The following is a 16,895-nucleotide window of genomic DNA, read 5'->3' as shown; positions in this document are numbered from 1 at the left end:
TTACATCCACGTGTCCTCAAAGAGCTGAGCTCTGTTATTTCAAAGCCATTATTTCTAATTTTTTGAGACTCTTTAGTCACTGGCAAGGTACCGATGGATTGGCGTAACGCCAATGTGGTTTTGATCTTCAAAAAGGGAGCAAAGTCATTACCAGGTAATTACAGACCCATTATTTTAACAGTTTACTGTTCCCCTCCCACCAATCACCAATATAAGGTATCTACTAGAACACCCAGATCATTTTTTTATTGACTCTCTAAGTTGTTTTGCCCCTAGAATGTATGAAGATTGCATGCTGTTGCCCCTAAGAGCAACACTCAAAATTTACCAACATTAAACAATATACTTAGTGGCCCATTAGTGACCTTTAATCCCAAACTCTTTATAATTTAGAAGTGTTAAAAAGACAGGTCCCAGCACAGAACCCTGGGTTACACCACTAACAACTTTAAACAATGAATCATTAAATCAGTCATTTCTAAAACTCCTTTCTAAATATGGTCTTTAGGCCATTTGTCCATTAATTTACACATAACATTTCTAAGCCTTTAGACTTTTTTTTTGGTATATTAACTATCTGTTGGGTACATAGGTGGTCTGGGAAAAAAAAAACATCTAGTAAGCCCCAATCATATGCCCCCAAAATAAGATATTTTGTTGTCCAAGGTGGGCACTTTTGCCACAAAAGCCTGTCCTACCCTGGGACCAAGTATTCTAAATTGATTGATACCCAGTTACTTCAGACACTTCAGCTGTTTAATATTTTCTTCATAAAAAAAAAAATTTGACAGTGTCAGTCCTTGTTGATTACATGCAACAACATTTACCATTTTCTAGCAAAATCTGTGTTTTTAATAAAATTAATTAAAAGTAATTAAAAGACATTAAATTTGCAGGTCTATAGTTACTTGGCCAAGACTTTGTTTCCTATTTCGGCTAAACTAGGGATTAAAGAAAAAATACAGATAATGGTTTTGAAATGTTTGAATTCGGCATCTTGAGGATACACACAAGGTGCTTTATTCACATATTTTACTAGATACTAATATCTAGCACGTATTTTATTGCTAGACCAAATCAATTCAAAATCAAGTCATTTCTCTTCATTAACCTCCCAGGCGGTCTGAATATTTTAGTATTCTTGAATGTGAAAGCGGTGCATTCTGTTTATATTATCCTGGCAGACATGCCCCCAGTGCACCACATGTTCCATTGATTACACTGGGGACGCGAGGCCAGGGGACACAGATTTCGCCGGGACCAGGTAAGTCCTTTACAATGCAACCCTGAGTGTGGCTGGGGGTTACCACTTTTGGTACTGAAAATTAACACAGAGCCATACTCGGGAATACCACCAGGGAGGTTAAGGCAATATGCTAATGCAAACTCCTTCATTTTGTGTTCGCCCAATACTTATTGCAAAAACCATCATCCAATTATACAACAAAAAAATATAGTGGGAAAAGGATATTTTGTTTTGCTTTTTTCCACTAATATGTAATATAGGCAGGACTCTTCCAAACTTGCTAACCACCCAATTCTGAAAAACAAAAAGGGCAAATACATAAGTTAAATAACTCATCAGATTTTGGCACATGTCAATGTTGATCTTTAAAATCATACCACCAAATATTGCATAAGAAAAACTGTAACAGTAGTCAGAAACAAAAGAAAAGAATAATAAAATTCATCAAAATGTAAAAGGGTTTTTTACCTTTCCCCCTAGAAAAAAAAATAATAATTTTTTTTGCCGTGCAAGAGCAGCTCTACTCCCTTTCAGTGGGCTAACTACATAATTGAAAGTTTTTCAAATGTAGCCCTGTACTCATTCGCCAGGGGCTTGGGGGAGGATATCTAGGGTGCCCTTAATAAAGAGGGCTTCCAGATTCCAAATATGCTCCCCACAACACTGGACAACCTTGTGGGAAACTGGCCCTTTTGTATTTCTAAAAGGGAAGGGGTCTCAAAGCTTTTTGCCCTCTTTTATTCTGTGAAAACCAGATTGCAGAAAACCTTCTTATGGATAGGTCAGAAACAATTGCAGGTATGCCAAGGGGTCCTTGCCTTTAGCATCATTTTTCACACCAGGTGCCCCAGTAAATTGGAATCTTGGGGGGGCTGCCTGAGCCACAATAAAATCAATAGAGCACCAAGTGCACACATTACGGACCTCAAGTGCAGTTTCATCGTGGAGTTCAGTTTCATTGTCGGATGACAAGTTTCCTGGTGAATAACTATCGCTCGATTCCAACAAGTGACTCGCTATCGCTGCTTTCTAGTTGTTCAAAAACAGCTTTTGCGCTGCGCAACACCTTTTGGATGCCATGGAGAAGGTCACGTCTCCAGTAAGAAGTCAGAAAGGTTCAAAGTCAGAGATAAGTGTTCAAATGATGAAATCAGGAAATGATGCAAAAGGTCAGGAAACATTCAATCAAAGATCAGATCAAGGTCAGGGCTAATAGTTGACAAACTGTTAGTTAGTGCACTGGACAAAGCCGTTTTATACACTTAAAGTTATGATATGCATTTATTATTTATTATTTTTAACTCTGATCAAGCAATTAAAAGAAGATTACAATGTAATCTGCTTTTAAATTTCCCTCCCGGCCACGCCTCCCCAGTGTACCGATGCTTCATGCATGACACCGAGATGTGATGCAGAAGCCGGCCGGAGATTGCCGAGAACGCCACTGGTTTGAGGGGAGCAGGTAGAAGTTTTTTTTCCTACTCCGGGTCACACTACAGCTTCTTACATGTAAAATTCACCCCAAGTGACACTCAGGAATACCACCAGGGGGGTAAAGTTGAATTTGTATGCAAGTCGAATTAGGTAAATTATTTTATTAGATGCAATTAGGACCGATGCTTGTCCCAACATAATATTAGGCAGCATGGTGTCAGTTACTGTATAAAATCCTCACTGAGTCATTTACAATCAAAGCAAAAAAACAAGGCAAAAAAACCTTTATGGAACCTAGACATTCATCACCTTCCCCTCCTGCACACAAGCGAGCAGGGAAGCCCCATTTGTATCTAGGAGTTGTCCGTATGTGGGATGTCCTTAACCTGTCCCAGATGTCCGCAGGTGCTGAGAGAGAAAGGCTGCCCTGTGTGTGTAGGTGAATATCAAAAAAAAAATACTGAATTTCCGAAAATCCGGCGCACCTCAGGTCCGGAGGTCGCCGGATTTTTGATTGTCAACCTGTACATCTTATATCAATATACCAAAAATGCACATGATACTTAAATATAGATAAACCTAACACTATTATTCTTTATTTTCACATTCACTTTCAGATCACCTCTCACATACAGACAGACACCACCACCACCACTTTTTCCTTTGACTCCCTCTTTACAAAACAGACAGTTAAATAAGATGGCAGAAAGGTCAGACAGGGGTCTGTCACTAGTGGAGAGTGAATTTGGGATAGTTGGGCGAGGGTAATGGATAAATCTAAGGCTTTTCTTATGCTACACAAATACTGGATTGCACAGTACTAATTGTACTGAAAAACAAAAGAATTTGGCAAAGAGTGCTGCAATGGTTTACCTCCCTGGCGGTATGAATAATAACTATTTTTAAATGTAAAAACGGTACATTTAAAAATACTTATATTTTAGATTTTCCACCTGGTCCTGCCCGGCAGCCGCATGCCTGGCCGGCATCTGCTTTCCCTGACCTCGCATTCCCAAGGTTTCCACGCTGGGGACGCAGATGTCAAGTGGGCATCATGAGGTTACACAGGTGAAGATGCTGGGCATCACTGGAGGATGCCACGGGGACCGCTTACCAGGTACGCTTTTTTAAACTCCCTGGCAATTCCACCCAGAGTGTGGCTGTGGGTTACCGTATTTGGTACTGAAAATTAACCCCAAAGCCACACACTGGATTACCGCTAAGGAGGTAAAGAGCCAATTTATCAATGCTAGAAGCCAGGCAAACAAAATAGGTGAATGGGAAGCCCTAAAGAATGAAGAGCAATACGACTTAGTTGGAATTACAGAATCCTGTGGCTCCGTTCTTCACATGACTAGTCTGTCAATATTCCTGGTTATACTCTCTTCCATAAAGACAAATGTCAAGCCAAAAGGTGATGGTCTTTGTATGCGAGAGGTGATCTGAAAGAAGAAATTTTTGATGGAGCAAGCAATGAGTTTGAGACATTATGGGTAGAGTTTAAAATGGGGATGTAGAATACGCAATTAATTATTGGAGTCTGCTTTAGGCCCCTAAGGAAGGAATAGGGAATCAACTACTAGCACAGACAGAAATGGCTGCAAAAGCTGGCAATGTTTTAATAATAGGAGATTTTAACTACCCTTGAGTAATGGCACTAAAGGTACAGCCAAAGGGTGGAAATGTGTGAATTTAATACAGGATAATTTGGCACCACCCCCGGAATTTGCTATTGCTGCTTGCATCTGCAGTGACATCTTCCGGGTGATGCGAGTGGTGGTGAAATGGAAGGTGTGTCCGGGCGGGAAATTTAAAAGCAGATTACAATGTAATTTGTTTTTAAATGGTCTTTACAGTACAAAAACACCACACAACATGAAATAAAAATAAAAGTACATTTTTAATTTTATTTTAATATTACACTGTTGTCTATTTCAATATTTTTTAAAATTATTATTTATATTGATATATTGTTTTAAAAATTATGATTATAATATAATAAATATAATTATCATACCCGGGAGTTAATCCTAAGAATTACAGGCCCACAATATAAACAAAAAATTCTAGGCAAAAAAATTAGTATGTTGGCACTATATAAATACTGTATATTAATCCTACTCTCACATTCATATGCAATTGACATTGTTATTTCTACATACTGAAAGCCTTGCAGAACATTATTAGGATTGAGCGAATTCCAAAGGCAACATTTCTGGAAGCGAAACTTTTATCTGCTCCTGATTGATAAATTTCCTGCAGTGAACCCATGGATTTTCTAAGAGCTGTACAAAGTCCATATTCATGTCACTAGATGTCCCTCAAAGGTGATCACAATCTAATGCCCCTACCCCAGACATACCCTATTTTCGCTCTAAAGGACGCACTTCTTTCCCACCAAAAGTGGTGGTGGGGGGGATGTCTGTGCGTCCTAAGGAGCAAATATTGCAGGCCTGCTGCAGTACCTATAGCGGCCTCTGGGTGGCAGAAGTGCACCACATTTATATGAAGGTTCACACAATGGGGTAATGAGAGCAGCACGGACAAAACACAGATCTCGTGCTGCTGCTGCTGCTGGTATACAAAGGGTAGGATTATTTCACAGTGCAAGTGTGGCCATGTCCTATGGCCATGAACATACTAATTATTGTGGCAAGGCCTTGGCCAGAGCACTCAGAGCTAAACAATCTTCTAAATATATCCCAAGTATCAGAGGCCCCTCTGGTACACCAATACATGGTGCCAAAGATATTGCAGACTCCTGTTTTTTTACAGCAACTTATAGAACAAACCAAATTCTCAAGTGTCTAATAACACAGAGGAACTCATTAAATTATAATTGCAATCCTCAAGTCTTACACATTTAAAAGATCACTTTATCAGAGCACTAGATAAGTCAATTTCAGTGGAAAAGCTTCAGGCAGCAACGAGTAAAGGGACCCGACAGTCTGGCATATTAGAAAAAATTCACCTTAATTGCTGCTCATTTTGTGGCACGGAAGGGCATGCAATACCACTAGATGCTTTGGCTGCACATATTACGGTATTATTGAAACCAGAGAGCTGGCTAGCTACTCTCGGGCTTCCTACTCTATTAAATCCAGACCAAAGTGGCTTCCAAGGGTGTAGGGAACCCCAAGACAAGACCACACGTTAAACAGTATTGAGAGAGGGATATTTTTATGTGTACCAATGATGCTCTTACCGGTTGATGATGAGTAGGCCTACGATAGGGTACATTGGACTTTTATTTTACTTTATTGGTGTACCCCCCAAATTTGCCTCTTGGATCTATGCTATATACTCATATCCAACATCAAGAGTGAGGGCAAGAATGCCCCATCACCCTTACCTTAGAAGTACTACTTCACAGAATTCAGAATAACCTGGCCGTGAGCGGCCTGAGGGTCAGGGACAGAAAACACTGACGACTTGCTATTTTATAGAACAAAGCCGACTAACTCATTACCCAACTTTCTAGTTGAGCTTAAGCAATATGCCTCTCTATCGAATTACAAAAAACCAGCAAAAATCAGAAGCATTAAATATCTTTTCACCCCTTGCAACAAAACAAACATTAGAAGCAAGTTTCCCCTTTAAATGGGCTTCTTATTATATTCAATATATCGGTAAGCAAATACCGGCAAACCTTTCAGCACTGGAATTAAACTTTGTCCCTCTAATAAACAGTATACATAAAGACTTACAGGAATTGAAACATTCTACTTTTTCCTGGTATGATCAATGCAATTGTTAAAAAAAAAAAAAAAAAAGACTGCATATTCCAGGTAATGGTTTGTACAGTTGCTGGATTATGTATCCACCGGTGGATTCTAAACCTCTTAATACAAGAAACATTTTGGTAGCACCTGTGACAGGGTAAAAATTGGCAGGTACACGCTAGTGAATTGTCTTAGCACAGACATGGTGACTTTTCCCTAAATTGCATCTACAAATGAATATTAATTGGAAAAACAACTAAAATGCTGCTTGGCTGTTTAGATGTTTGACGTACCCTGTGGTTTGGCACATCAGTGCCTGGTACAGCAGTTTTCATGGTAAAATTGGTGACTCCAGATTTCTCTAAAGACAGCAGTAAGTCATTTTGGGAGCTCTGCTTCGCACTACCCTTCTGTTTCTCATTGGCTTCTTGTCTTTCTTGGGAAAGCCTGAATGAAAAAAAAAAAAATGTCAATGTATTCAGTGGAGGGGTGATCAGTTCAGTAACTTGTACCAATCAGATTTTATAGAGATTTTTAAGACAGATTACTAAATGCACCAATACAAATGCTCAATCTTTTGCTACCCCTAGTTTGATCCCTTTTTAAACTAAGCCACTAATTACTAATGCTCTGCATAGTTCTCCCCAGAAGGTTTTAGCCGGTTGCTCCGCCAGGCTGCCGTGCCTCCCCCGCCCACCTCCCATCCGCAGCTCTAATCCTCTGCATGGATCTCAGTGAGGCAGCTCTGTGCTCAGCTGTCATCCAAAGGATTGCTGCTGCCGGTGAGAAGTGGGCGCCTTTGAATTTCTCAGACCTCCTCTTGGTAATTTTTCCACTCTACCGGAATTATATTAGGACTTAATAATTTTGATTATGGTTGTGCTATCTGAGGCCAGAGAATGCAATGTGAAACCAAATAAGTGCAGCAATTAATTTGGTTTCACAATGCATTCTCTGGCAAAGTATAATTAATCTCAATAAGAAGAAACACCAAATGAGAAGAGCATGCAGTAATATGCAGTGGATTGAACCAAATAACTTAGATCAATCCATTGCATATTACTGCACGCTCTTCTCGTGTATCTCAGGTGGTTGTGGGCTGCGCCTTCTGTGCATGCCGCCATCGGCAATGTATCATCAGGTGCTTTCCTATATTGTTAAAAAAGTGCTCAATCTCACACATGCGCAGTTTTTGTACAGCTAATGTGAACTAAACCACATCGCACGGTTGCAATTACTACATGGGATTACACTAATTAAATATGGAACACTAGGAAGTTGGATCAAAATGCCCAGCACGAAACAGTTCAGGCACAAAAAAGATGGAAAAATTGAACATACTAAAAGCCAGGCATTAGAAAGTTGAGGGAAGTATAGGGGGAAGGTAGAACACTGACAAAATAATTTTTTTTTTACCACCCGGCTGAAAAACATTTCTGGGGCAAGCACTGTAAAGACTATTTGTCAAACCCACACCCTTCCTAAACTTTTTTTTTTTCGGCTGAATAATGAATAGAAAGATATTCCATATTTAAGGTCTTGTCTATAAATAACTATACTTTGAGCTAAAGGCTTTGGACTCGCGTACAAAATATTTCATGTAATATGGCGTACTAACCAAGACCTCAGGGTGGTGCTTTTACAACTTGAATTGACAACCCAGGCAAACAACCAAAAGTTTCTTGCCTGAAAACACAAACTGTTCTCTCTTCTGTATACAAATTAAGCTGCATGGCTTCTTCATTAGGCAACTCCACCACCAACTGACCGAGTGAGAACTAGCCTGTAACTCAACAGTTCTCCACTTACCTTTTCAGCAGACATTGGGTCTGATTTAATAAAGCTCTCCAAGGCTGGAGAGGATACATTTTCATTAGGGAGTAATTGAACCCTGACACCGAGCCTGCCCAGCACTGCCAACCTCGGACTGCCCTCCCTCCCTCCCCACAGTTACACAAGCCTTCCCACGCCTGCCCTGAAAGACATCCCCAGCATCCCTATAGATGTCTAGCAGGGCTGCTGGTAAACAGCAGAGAGGGGGAAGGCAGGGCTCCGGGATCGACTTGCGTTTTCTTTTTGCGATTGACGTTTTGGGCACCCCTGATATAGAAGATGTCCAACACTATAACATAACAGACAGCCTCTTCCTTTGAGCAAATAAAGAATTTGTTGGCCCTTTACGGTTTGCAATGTCAGCTATGTGGCTCTGGTAGGCTAAAGCATGGTAAAGGACAGGTGAGCATAAGATTTTTAGATATTCTGAAACTGAAAAAATAATTAAGGTATTTGTGGTGTTAAAATATGGTACAGCAAGATTAGGACAGCTTGCTAAACTTTAGAATATTTCCTCACATATTTCTTGCTCTGCATGGGGTTAGATGCACATTGTCGTGCAATGGCACCTACCACATCCCCACTGCACTACTACGTTGTGAACAGCTAAAATAAAAATAGTATATAGACCTTTTTTGGTGTATTGTGATGTGTTAGGGAGAATGTTCAAGTAAATAGGTCTTAATGCAATGCTCATGCCTTAACATAGAGCAATGATGTAAATGAACATTAAGGCAACCAATTTATTCTGTAGTATTAAATAGGATCCACCCAAGTGTGATTTATTGGAGGAGAGGTTACCTGATGAAAGATCAATAACAGAGCAAGATAAGACAACCAGTTATCAGTGCTAATTAAATCTTTTACAAAAGGTTACTTACATGGTTCTGTTCTACTCTTTGAGATTGTATCAGGGACCATAAAAAAATAATAAATATGATTATTTACTCTAGCCAGAAGCCTGGTGCATGCTATCAGTTGTGTACATTGCCCAAAAGGTTTTACAAAAAACATGTTCTGACACTAAAATAACCTATACAGAGTACAATCTTTATATTCTGGCAATATGGCTATATTATGACAATATAAAGGAAGCAGTACATGGAAGAAACCATACAATGACAAATCTCAAAAAAAAAGACATTTATACTTACATTTTTTGAGGTTCACATCTGAAATATTAATGTTCAGGTAAGCAAAGGTCTTCACAGGGTTTCCTAAAAATGTACCACAAATTAAAAATGACAGATCACAATTATAGGACACTGATTATATAAATAATGGATAAAAAAATGTATGCCTTTATAGGGGTTGGCACGTACTAAGATACTAACAGAACCTTCTATCACCCACAGACATTATATGATGGTAAACTGACAGGTAGGTAGTTCCAACTTACCCTTCCAGCCAATGACAATGGGAAACAAGTCTTAACAATGCTAGGTCTCTGAATGATCCCTGAATGATCCCTGAATGACCTGTTGATAACATCACTACGGCATCATTACAACATAAACTCTGCACACTAAAATTAAATTGGGTTTCAGGTACTGAAAGGGTAGTAGCAAGGAGGAACAAGGAGGAACGTTTTGATTGACAGGGTTTTTGTTGTAATGATGTCATGGTGATGAAAGTTTGGGTGGTGTTAGCCACACGTGTCTCCCACTTAATTTTTTGTTTCCTTGCATCTCTTCGTTCTAGAGAAATTGGGTTCAAGGTACAGAAGTTGGCAGATGTGTAACAGGGCAGGCAGCGCATTTTGATAAGAGATATTTTTATGTTTTCAAAATGCCCTAGTAATGAAATAATAGAGGAGTTTTGCCACAAGTGTCCCCCAATTGAACCCACATTTTCAAGTGATCCTGGGGTCCACAATTTGCATTTACAATTTTGTGCTCATAAACGTACTCTTGAAATAGCAACCTAATGATCAATGTTCACAAGTTTTAAAATTGTGACGGGCAATCTTGAAATTCTTTAATGAAATTGATTTGATCACAGGCTGTTAGGCTGCAGGATATGACCTGCAGCTTTTATCACACTGTTCTGCTATTGATGCCAATGCACACTGTGGATAAGCTTCACACCCTGCCCCCAGCTGCTATCACATTGATTTTATTGACCCCCCCTAGCGGTAGTGCCGAGTGTGTGGGGTAGATTTTACTTGCTAAAATCAGTAATCCCGAGTCACACAAGGTAAACACCACTTACCTTGTTCCGTTGGCGTCCCCCGGCGTCCTCCTGGTTCCTGCAGGTCTTGGGGACACATCCTTCCTTTTTGATCTTCAGCCGCAAACTGCAGAGACGTTCTCCGGGGTTTACCGGTGTTGTCGGTGCATGTGTCGGTGCGGGCAGGGGTATCGGCGGGAAATTCTAATCATTACGTATTGCATTCAATACAAAATAGCTGTATTGGAGTCCAATACAAAGAAATCTTTATATAATTATATTATACATGCCACTGTACAGTTATATTACGTTTCACTATTTTTTAACAGATTTTTGTGTTCTTATTTCAAGTTTATTATTAAATTTATTAAATATTGGACATATTTTAGTGAATTATGCCTTCAATGTTAAATAAATTTCTATGAGAACATTAGGAAGTTGGGTCACAATACACGGCACTGGACAGTTGGGGCATAATACATAGAATGGAAAGAATGGACATAACACCGAGGCAGACATTAGAAAAATGGTGGGGGTAAAGGGGAAAGTATAGGGGGCCAGTAGAACACTGACACAATAATAGAGGTTACTGGATACCTATGGCATAAACATCTAAATTTGCTGTGTACCCTTCTTTACCACCCAGTTACAGCTTCTGCCCCATTAACCTTGCTGCATTGACATCAACATTAGAGATGGGAAGGCATCAGTGGTTTTACCACGTTTGGTGAAGGAATTGCTGATAGACAGCCAACAAAAGCGGCCACCTTATTTACGGTTTATCGTGGGGCAGAACTGTAGAAAAATGCTGCTTGGTTTATTCTTCACCACCTGCCTGTGTTGATACTGCTCTGTAAACGGCACTGAACAGACCCCGCCTGATGGAAAACCAAGCCACTACTAAAATAGGTTACCCACTTGTTCCTCCATACCCAAATGACCAGGACCTGGAATTCTCCAAGCCAGCCTTGGTTTTTCCTTATGAAAAGGTGGCAAGGCACCACACGTGTACTCCCCGTGGAGATCAGTCATGCAATGCCCAATGCTGCCTTCAGAGCACAAGAAACAGCCAACCCTTCAATCTGTATTTAGCCCATTAGGCACCATATGCTAAATGGCATAGGTAGACCTGCTAGAGATTTCCTCCTCTGTAGGGGGGCCGAAAACACACACAACACACATGCAGCTGTATCCCGAGGAATAAGAAACACAAAGTACTGAGCAGGTGAACTTCTCTCTGAATGCATCCTAAACCCCAAAGAATCCCTGTCCCTAAACGATTTATTTTAACGACAATCTTCCCATAGCACAGCCAAACATTAAAACAGCCTGCCTAATATATTGTGTAGATCACTTTTGTAACTTCAAATCCTTTAGGTCACACAGCATCCTGTAGGCCGATTTCTTCTCATTTTATATCTTTTTCTAGGAAAGCAGGTAAATGACACGTCATCTATTTACATTATCTAAAGGATTAATAATAATTATTAGACCAGGCCTCCATCTTCCTTTGCTCTATGGGCCATGCTGAAACTCCTACAACACACACTGTTCAGACATATTTCTCTTTTAGGTTCAGAGAGATGTTTGTTGGTTCTCCAGTAAGGAATGACAGAACACAATTCCACTTTTATAACTCCCAGTGTACAAGCAATGTAGTGTTAATGCACAGGAAGGGAAAGGTGAACTCTTACAGGCTACTGCTTGAGTGGAACCAAGTTTAAATGGTGAGAAGGCCAGCCTTGGCAGGAGGGACGGGCGATGACCCTTGTACAATAAAATATTTACCTGCATACCTTTTTTTAAACCTTTCTGGTCTTTGCTCAATAGCAGGCGTCACCATCTTCATCCGGTCCCTGGCAGCCCTGTGCACACTAAGTACATTTCAGACATCACCCGTTCATTCTGCTATAAACAATCTGCCTACTGGCATCTTTTTATTCCGTTTAGTTCCACTTTAATTACCATTTCTAGATAAAATTCCAGAAAAAATTCTAGATCAAATACCAAATCTTATTTTCTGAGCACACATGCACTTTAGATTTAACATACATTACTACAGGAAACAGTAGTTGACATGAGGTTAGCAGAGGAACCATCTAGCAATGCAAACATCTACACTCCCTGAAAACGGGGCTGGCCCCTATGAAGATCTGGCCAATAATAATAATAATAATAATAACAGGCCATCTATATGGGTCGTCCAGGAGGAGGGCCAATAATAATAATAATAATAAATAAAAAAGGGCCATCTAGGAGGAGGGCTAATAATAATAATAAAAAAGGCCGTCTATATGGGCCATCTAGGAGGAGGGCCAATAATAATAATATTAATAATAATAAATAAAAAAGGGCCATCTAGGAGGAGGGCTAATAATAATAATAAAAAGGGCCGTCTATATGGGCCATCCAGGAGGAGGGCCAATAATAATAATAAATAAAAAAGGGCCATCTAGGAGGAGGGCTAAAATTAATATTAATAATAATAAAAAGGTCGGTCTAGAAGGGCCATTAACAATAAATAGGGCTGTCTAGGAGGAGGGCCGTCTATTTAGGCCATCTAGAACAGGGGTCGCAAACCAGTGGTCCGCAAGAAAATTTTGGGGGTCTGTGGCTCTGGCCGGTGCACCCCTGAGTGGAGTGAGAAGGACCCCTTAGGGTACGTACCAGCCAGAGGCACGGACCACATCCCCCATACAGTTCCCAGGCTCAGGAAAGTGGGCGGGCTTGTCCCTGAACATAACCAGGAGAGTGGGCGGGGTTATGTCATAATGACATCACTCTGGGGGAGGTTTCTCCCCCTTTAGGTGACACCCAGATCCCCACGCATGCGTGGTCAGGAGCCAGCGATTTTAGTGGTCCCCGGAACAGAAAAGGTTGGCAACCACTAATCTAGGAGGAGGGCTAATAATAATAATATTAATAATAAAAGAGCAATAATAATAATAATAATAATAATAAAAGGGCCGTCTATATGGGCCATCCAGGAGGAGGGCCAATAATAATAAAAAATAAAAAAGGACCATCTAGAAGGAGGGCTAATAATAATAATAAAAGGGCCGTCTATATGGGCCATCTAGGAGGAGGGCCAATAATAATAATAATAATATTAGAGCCGTCCATAGGGGCCGCCTATCATTCTATGGAAAGTGGAAACGTTGCGTTTGGCTCTCAGTTTCTGCAGATTTTTGGGTAGAAGTTTTCGGAGCGAGCAGTGTTCAGCATTACAGACCGTAAATTCCTTTTATTTGATTCGTCCCTTGCAACGCTTTCATTAGTAAATACGTCCCAGCAATAGAATCTTTTTACGGCAAATTTTGGTTAAAAATTGTTTTAGGAAAATGTCTTACCTTGCTCATCCTTTCTGTGTATGATCTCCACATCACCGACGTCTCCAAATCTCCCAAATCTGTCCGCTAGTTCTTCTTTGGTGACAAATTGACTAATTCCACCGACATATAAGCGTTTTATTGTTGTTTCCATGATTTAAGTACGAGTATCTGGCAAAATAAAATCTTCATTTAAAAATTGCAGAAAGGAATCACTCCCGATATTGCAGTCAATTGGCGAATCAAGTACTTACAGATACAAACATCCCCGTTACAGACACAACAACGCTGCGCAATATGTTAGCGCTATATCAATCTTGTATAATTGAACGATAAACCAGACCACGTGACTTCACACTCACGGCTCGCACCCACGTTGTGCAGGAGTCCGGACACAAATAGGGACCCCGTGGAAACACAGCCCAGACTTTTAGGTTCCGCCTAATGTTCTCCTCCAGCTGGTCACCCTACGACTCAATAACAGAGAGCTGCGTGACAAGTCACAACCATTACCCCCAAGTAACAGCAATAATGGCAATTTTATCAAATAAAACACAGAAGAAACTTGCAGCAGCCCACACACGGATACTTTTATACCAAAAAGGAGATAAACAAGCAAATGTCACCTAAACACCTCCCTGTATTCCTTATGTAAATGAAGGCAGAAAAGACACAATGATATAAAAGTCCAAATCCTTAATAATACAACATTCCCCTAACATGATTAGCACATAAACTAAGTACATCCTATAAAGAATATAACAAAAGATGTAAAAAGGAGATAAAATGTGCAAAACTTCAAAATGAAAGACAGATTGCAAGGGAAAGTAAGGCAAACCCCAAAAAATTTTTCAAATATATTATTAGCAAAAAGTTCAGATCTGAGCATGTCGGCTCCTTAAAGGATGTCGCTAGGTTGGTAACTGGGCATAAAGACAAGGCAGATTTACTAAACACTTTTTGTAGCTCTGTGTACACAAAATGGCAGAGCTCAAGTCCAAATTCATAATAGCAATGTCTCTGCCTTAAATGAGTCACAATGGCTCAGAGTTGACATGATTGAGAAACAGCTGGGAAAAATTAAGGTTGATAAAGCACCAGGACCTGATGGATTACATCCATGTGTCCTCAAAGAGCTGAGCTCAATTATTTCAAAGCCATTATTTCTAATTTTTAGAGAATCTTTAGTCACTGGCAAGGTACCGATGGATTGGCGTAAGGCCAATGTGGTTCCTATCTTCAAAAAGGGAGCAATATGTCCATAGTTGGAAAGGTCTTAGAACGTTTGATAAAGAGCCACATAGAGGAGTTTCTGATAGAATTATCAGGACATTGTGGGATTGGAGAGAGTGCAGAGAAGGGCAACTAAATTAATAAAAGGAATGGAGGATCTCAGCTCCTTCTTATCACCCCCCTTATACGTCTCTTCTCAAGGGAGAATAGATTCAGTTCAGCTAATCTCTCCTCATAGCGGAGCTCCTCCATTACAAGGAGTATAATGTGACACAAATATCCCAGGAGGCCGCAGATTTCCCCTTCAGTCTTTACCGAAATGGAAGTGAAGACTGAAGGGGAGAGGTCCTCTCCACAAAAGTGTAAAAACAAAAAAACAAAAAACGCACATTTTTCCATTACAGAACAGAGAAAGTCACTCTTTAATATAATGTTAAAAATTTGGTGATGCTTTAATAGCATCATGCATGTGATATCAGATGGGGACAAGACAGACAGTGATCCCCTCTCATCACTGCCCATATTCTATATAAACACTGTCTGTGACGTTTATCCGCAGTGTGTAATGTCATCAGCGGCGCAGTGTGATCGCTATGTGAGTGTTAAAGCTGCTTGTCATATTCTGCAGCCTAACAACTCGCTGTATTTAAACCTTCAGATCTCCTAAACCATTGGTTGGATTAACTTGAAATTTTTAGGTACACGTGGAGGCAAAGGAAACTAAAACTGTAGGTGCAAGTGGGGGACACTTGTGGCTAAACCTTTCTAAAATGTAATTAGTATGGCATTATGAGAACATAAATCTCTACCTAGCAAAATGTGCTGCCTGCTCTGTTACACATATCCGTCTGCATCTTACCTCAAACCCCATATACCCCATGTACCTATATTTTTAGTTTCTTACACCTACCCATTCCCCAATTGAAGTTCAGAATGTTAGAAGTGGACAGGGAGGCCCATTTTGATTAGATGGGGGCGGGGCTGCCTGTGTCTCGTTCACATGAAGGCTGAACTGTGTGTGCTCACCTCTCATCCCAGCAGCAGCAATCCTCTGAATGGAAGATAGCTGAGCACAGAGCAGCCTCACTGAGATCTGTGCAGAGGATGAGAGCTGCCAGGAGAGGTGGGCGGGGTAGGTACTGCAGCCGGGCGAAGCACCTGGCTAAAACCCTCTGGGGAGCACTATGCATCACATAACGAATTGCTACAATATGGCTACATAATACTATTCCCTATATATACCTAATACACTATTTTATTTAACTATTATTTCCAGGTATCTTGCTAACCTATAGGGGAAACCCTCTTCACATTTAACAGGAGTATAACAATTATACTGAAAAGTAATCGCTATTAAATACTGTAAACATTCTAAATAATAATTTTATTATCTGTCTTACAATACGCTAAATGATTCTTCCAATGCCAATACAGGTTTTCATACTTTGAAAACTTTTATTCATGCAGATCTTATAAAATTTTTCCCACATGATAAAAAACCTTTGTGTAACTGACAGTTCCATCTGTGTTATCATAGCTCCTCTCCTGATTCCAAATCAAGAGGAATGAGTATCTTGCTGGAAAAGTCCATCCCTTGGTCCCTACTCTCTTCCTCCCCTCCCTTCCCAATAATGTGGAATGGATGAGGCGGCGCGTTGGAAACCACGCTACGTGCACGTGTGCCAAGGCAGGAGGTCCTTGAGAGAGAGTTCTCTTGGATCTCCCTGCTCCTGCGCACACACACTCGCACAGACCACTTTCTCTGCCTGCCGTATGCTTGCCAGTGACTGGACCTGAAGTTTTAGCTCCCTAGACATTAAGGTAATACCTTTCACTTTTAAAGACTAATGCATCTCTATTATTTATCTTATTTTTTAAAGAAACCCTATTAGCTGCAAGGTTTACGTAAAGCTACATATGTCCTTTATA

At 40.3% G+C, this 16,895-nt stretch overlaps 2 protein-coding genes across 2 annotated transcripts in view; one reads left to right on the top strand and one right to left on the bottom strand.

The window, feature by feature from the left end:
* NOL8 (nucleolar protein 8) overlaps nucleotides 1-14,366 on the bottom strand; it is a gene marked incomplete in the record, with an annotated part of 45,077 nt that extends 30,711 nt beyond the window's left edge. Inside the window, 5 exon segments of the mRNA XM_072421247.1 lie at nucleotides 1,472-1,540; nucleotides 6,696-6,907; nucleotides 9,390-9,452; nucleotides 13,755-13,904; nucleotides 13,988-14,366. Of these exon segments, the coding sequence (XP_072277348.1) occupies nucleotides 1,472-1,540; nucleotides 6,696-6,907; nucleotides 9,390-9,452; nucleotides 13,755-13,887 (477 nt within the window).
* The window catches only part of PICK1 (protein interacting with PRKCA 1), a 624,859-nt gene that overhangs the window by 282,139 nt on the left and 325,825 nt on the right, over nucleotides 1-16,895 (top strand). The gene's annotated exons all lie outside the window — the stretch shown is intronic.

This window comes from Pyxicephalus adspersus, chromosome 8, assembly GCF_032062135.1.
Source record: "Pyxicephalus adspersus chromosome 8, UCB_Pads_2.0, whole genome shotgun sequence".
NCBI lineage: Eukaryota > Metazoa > Chordata > Amphibia > Anura > Pyxicephalidae > Pyxicephalus > Pyxicephalus adspersus.
Note: the sequence above shows the minus strand (reverse complement) of the source record. Positions and strands in the feature narration are given on the sequence as shown.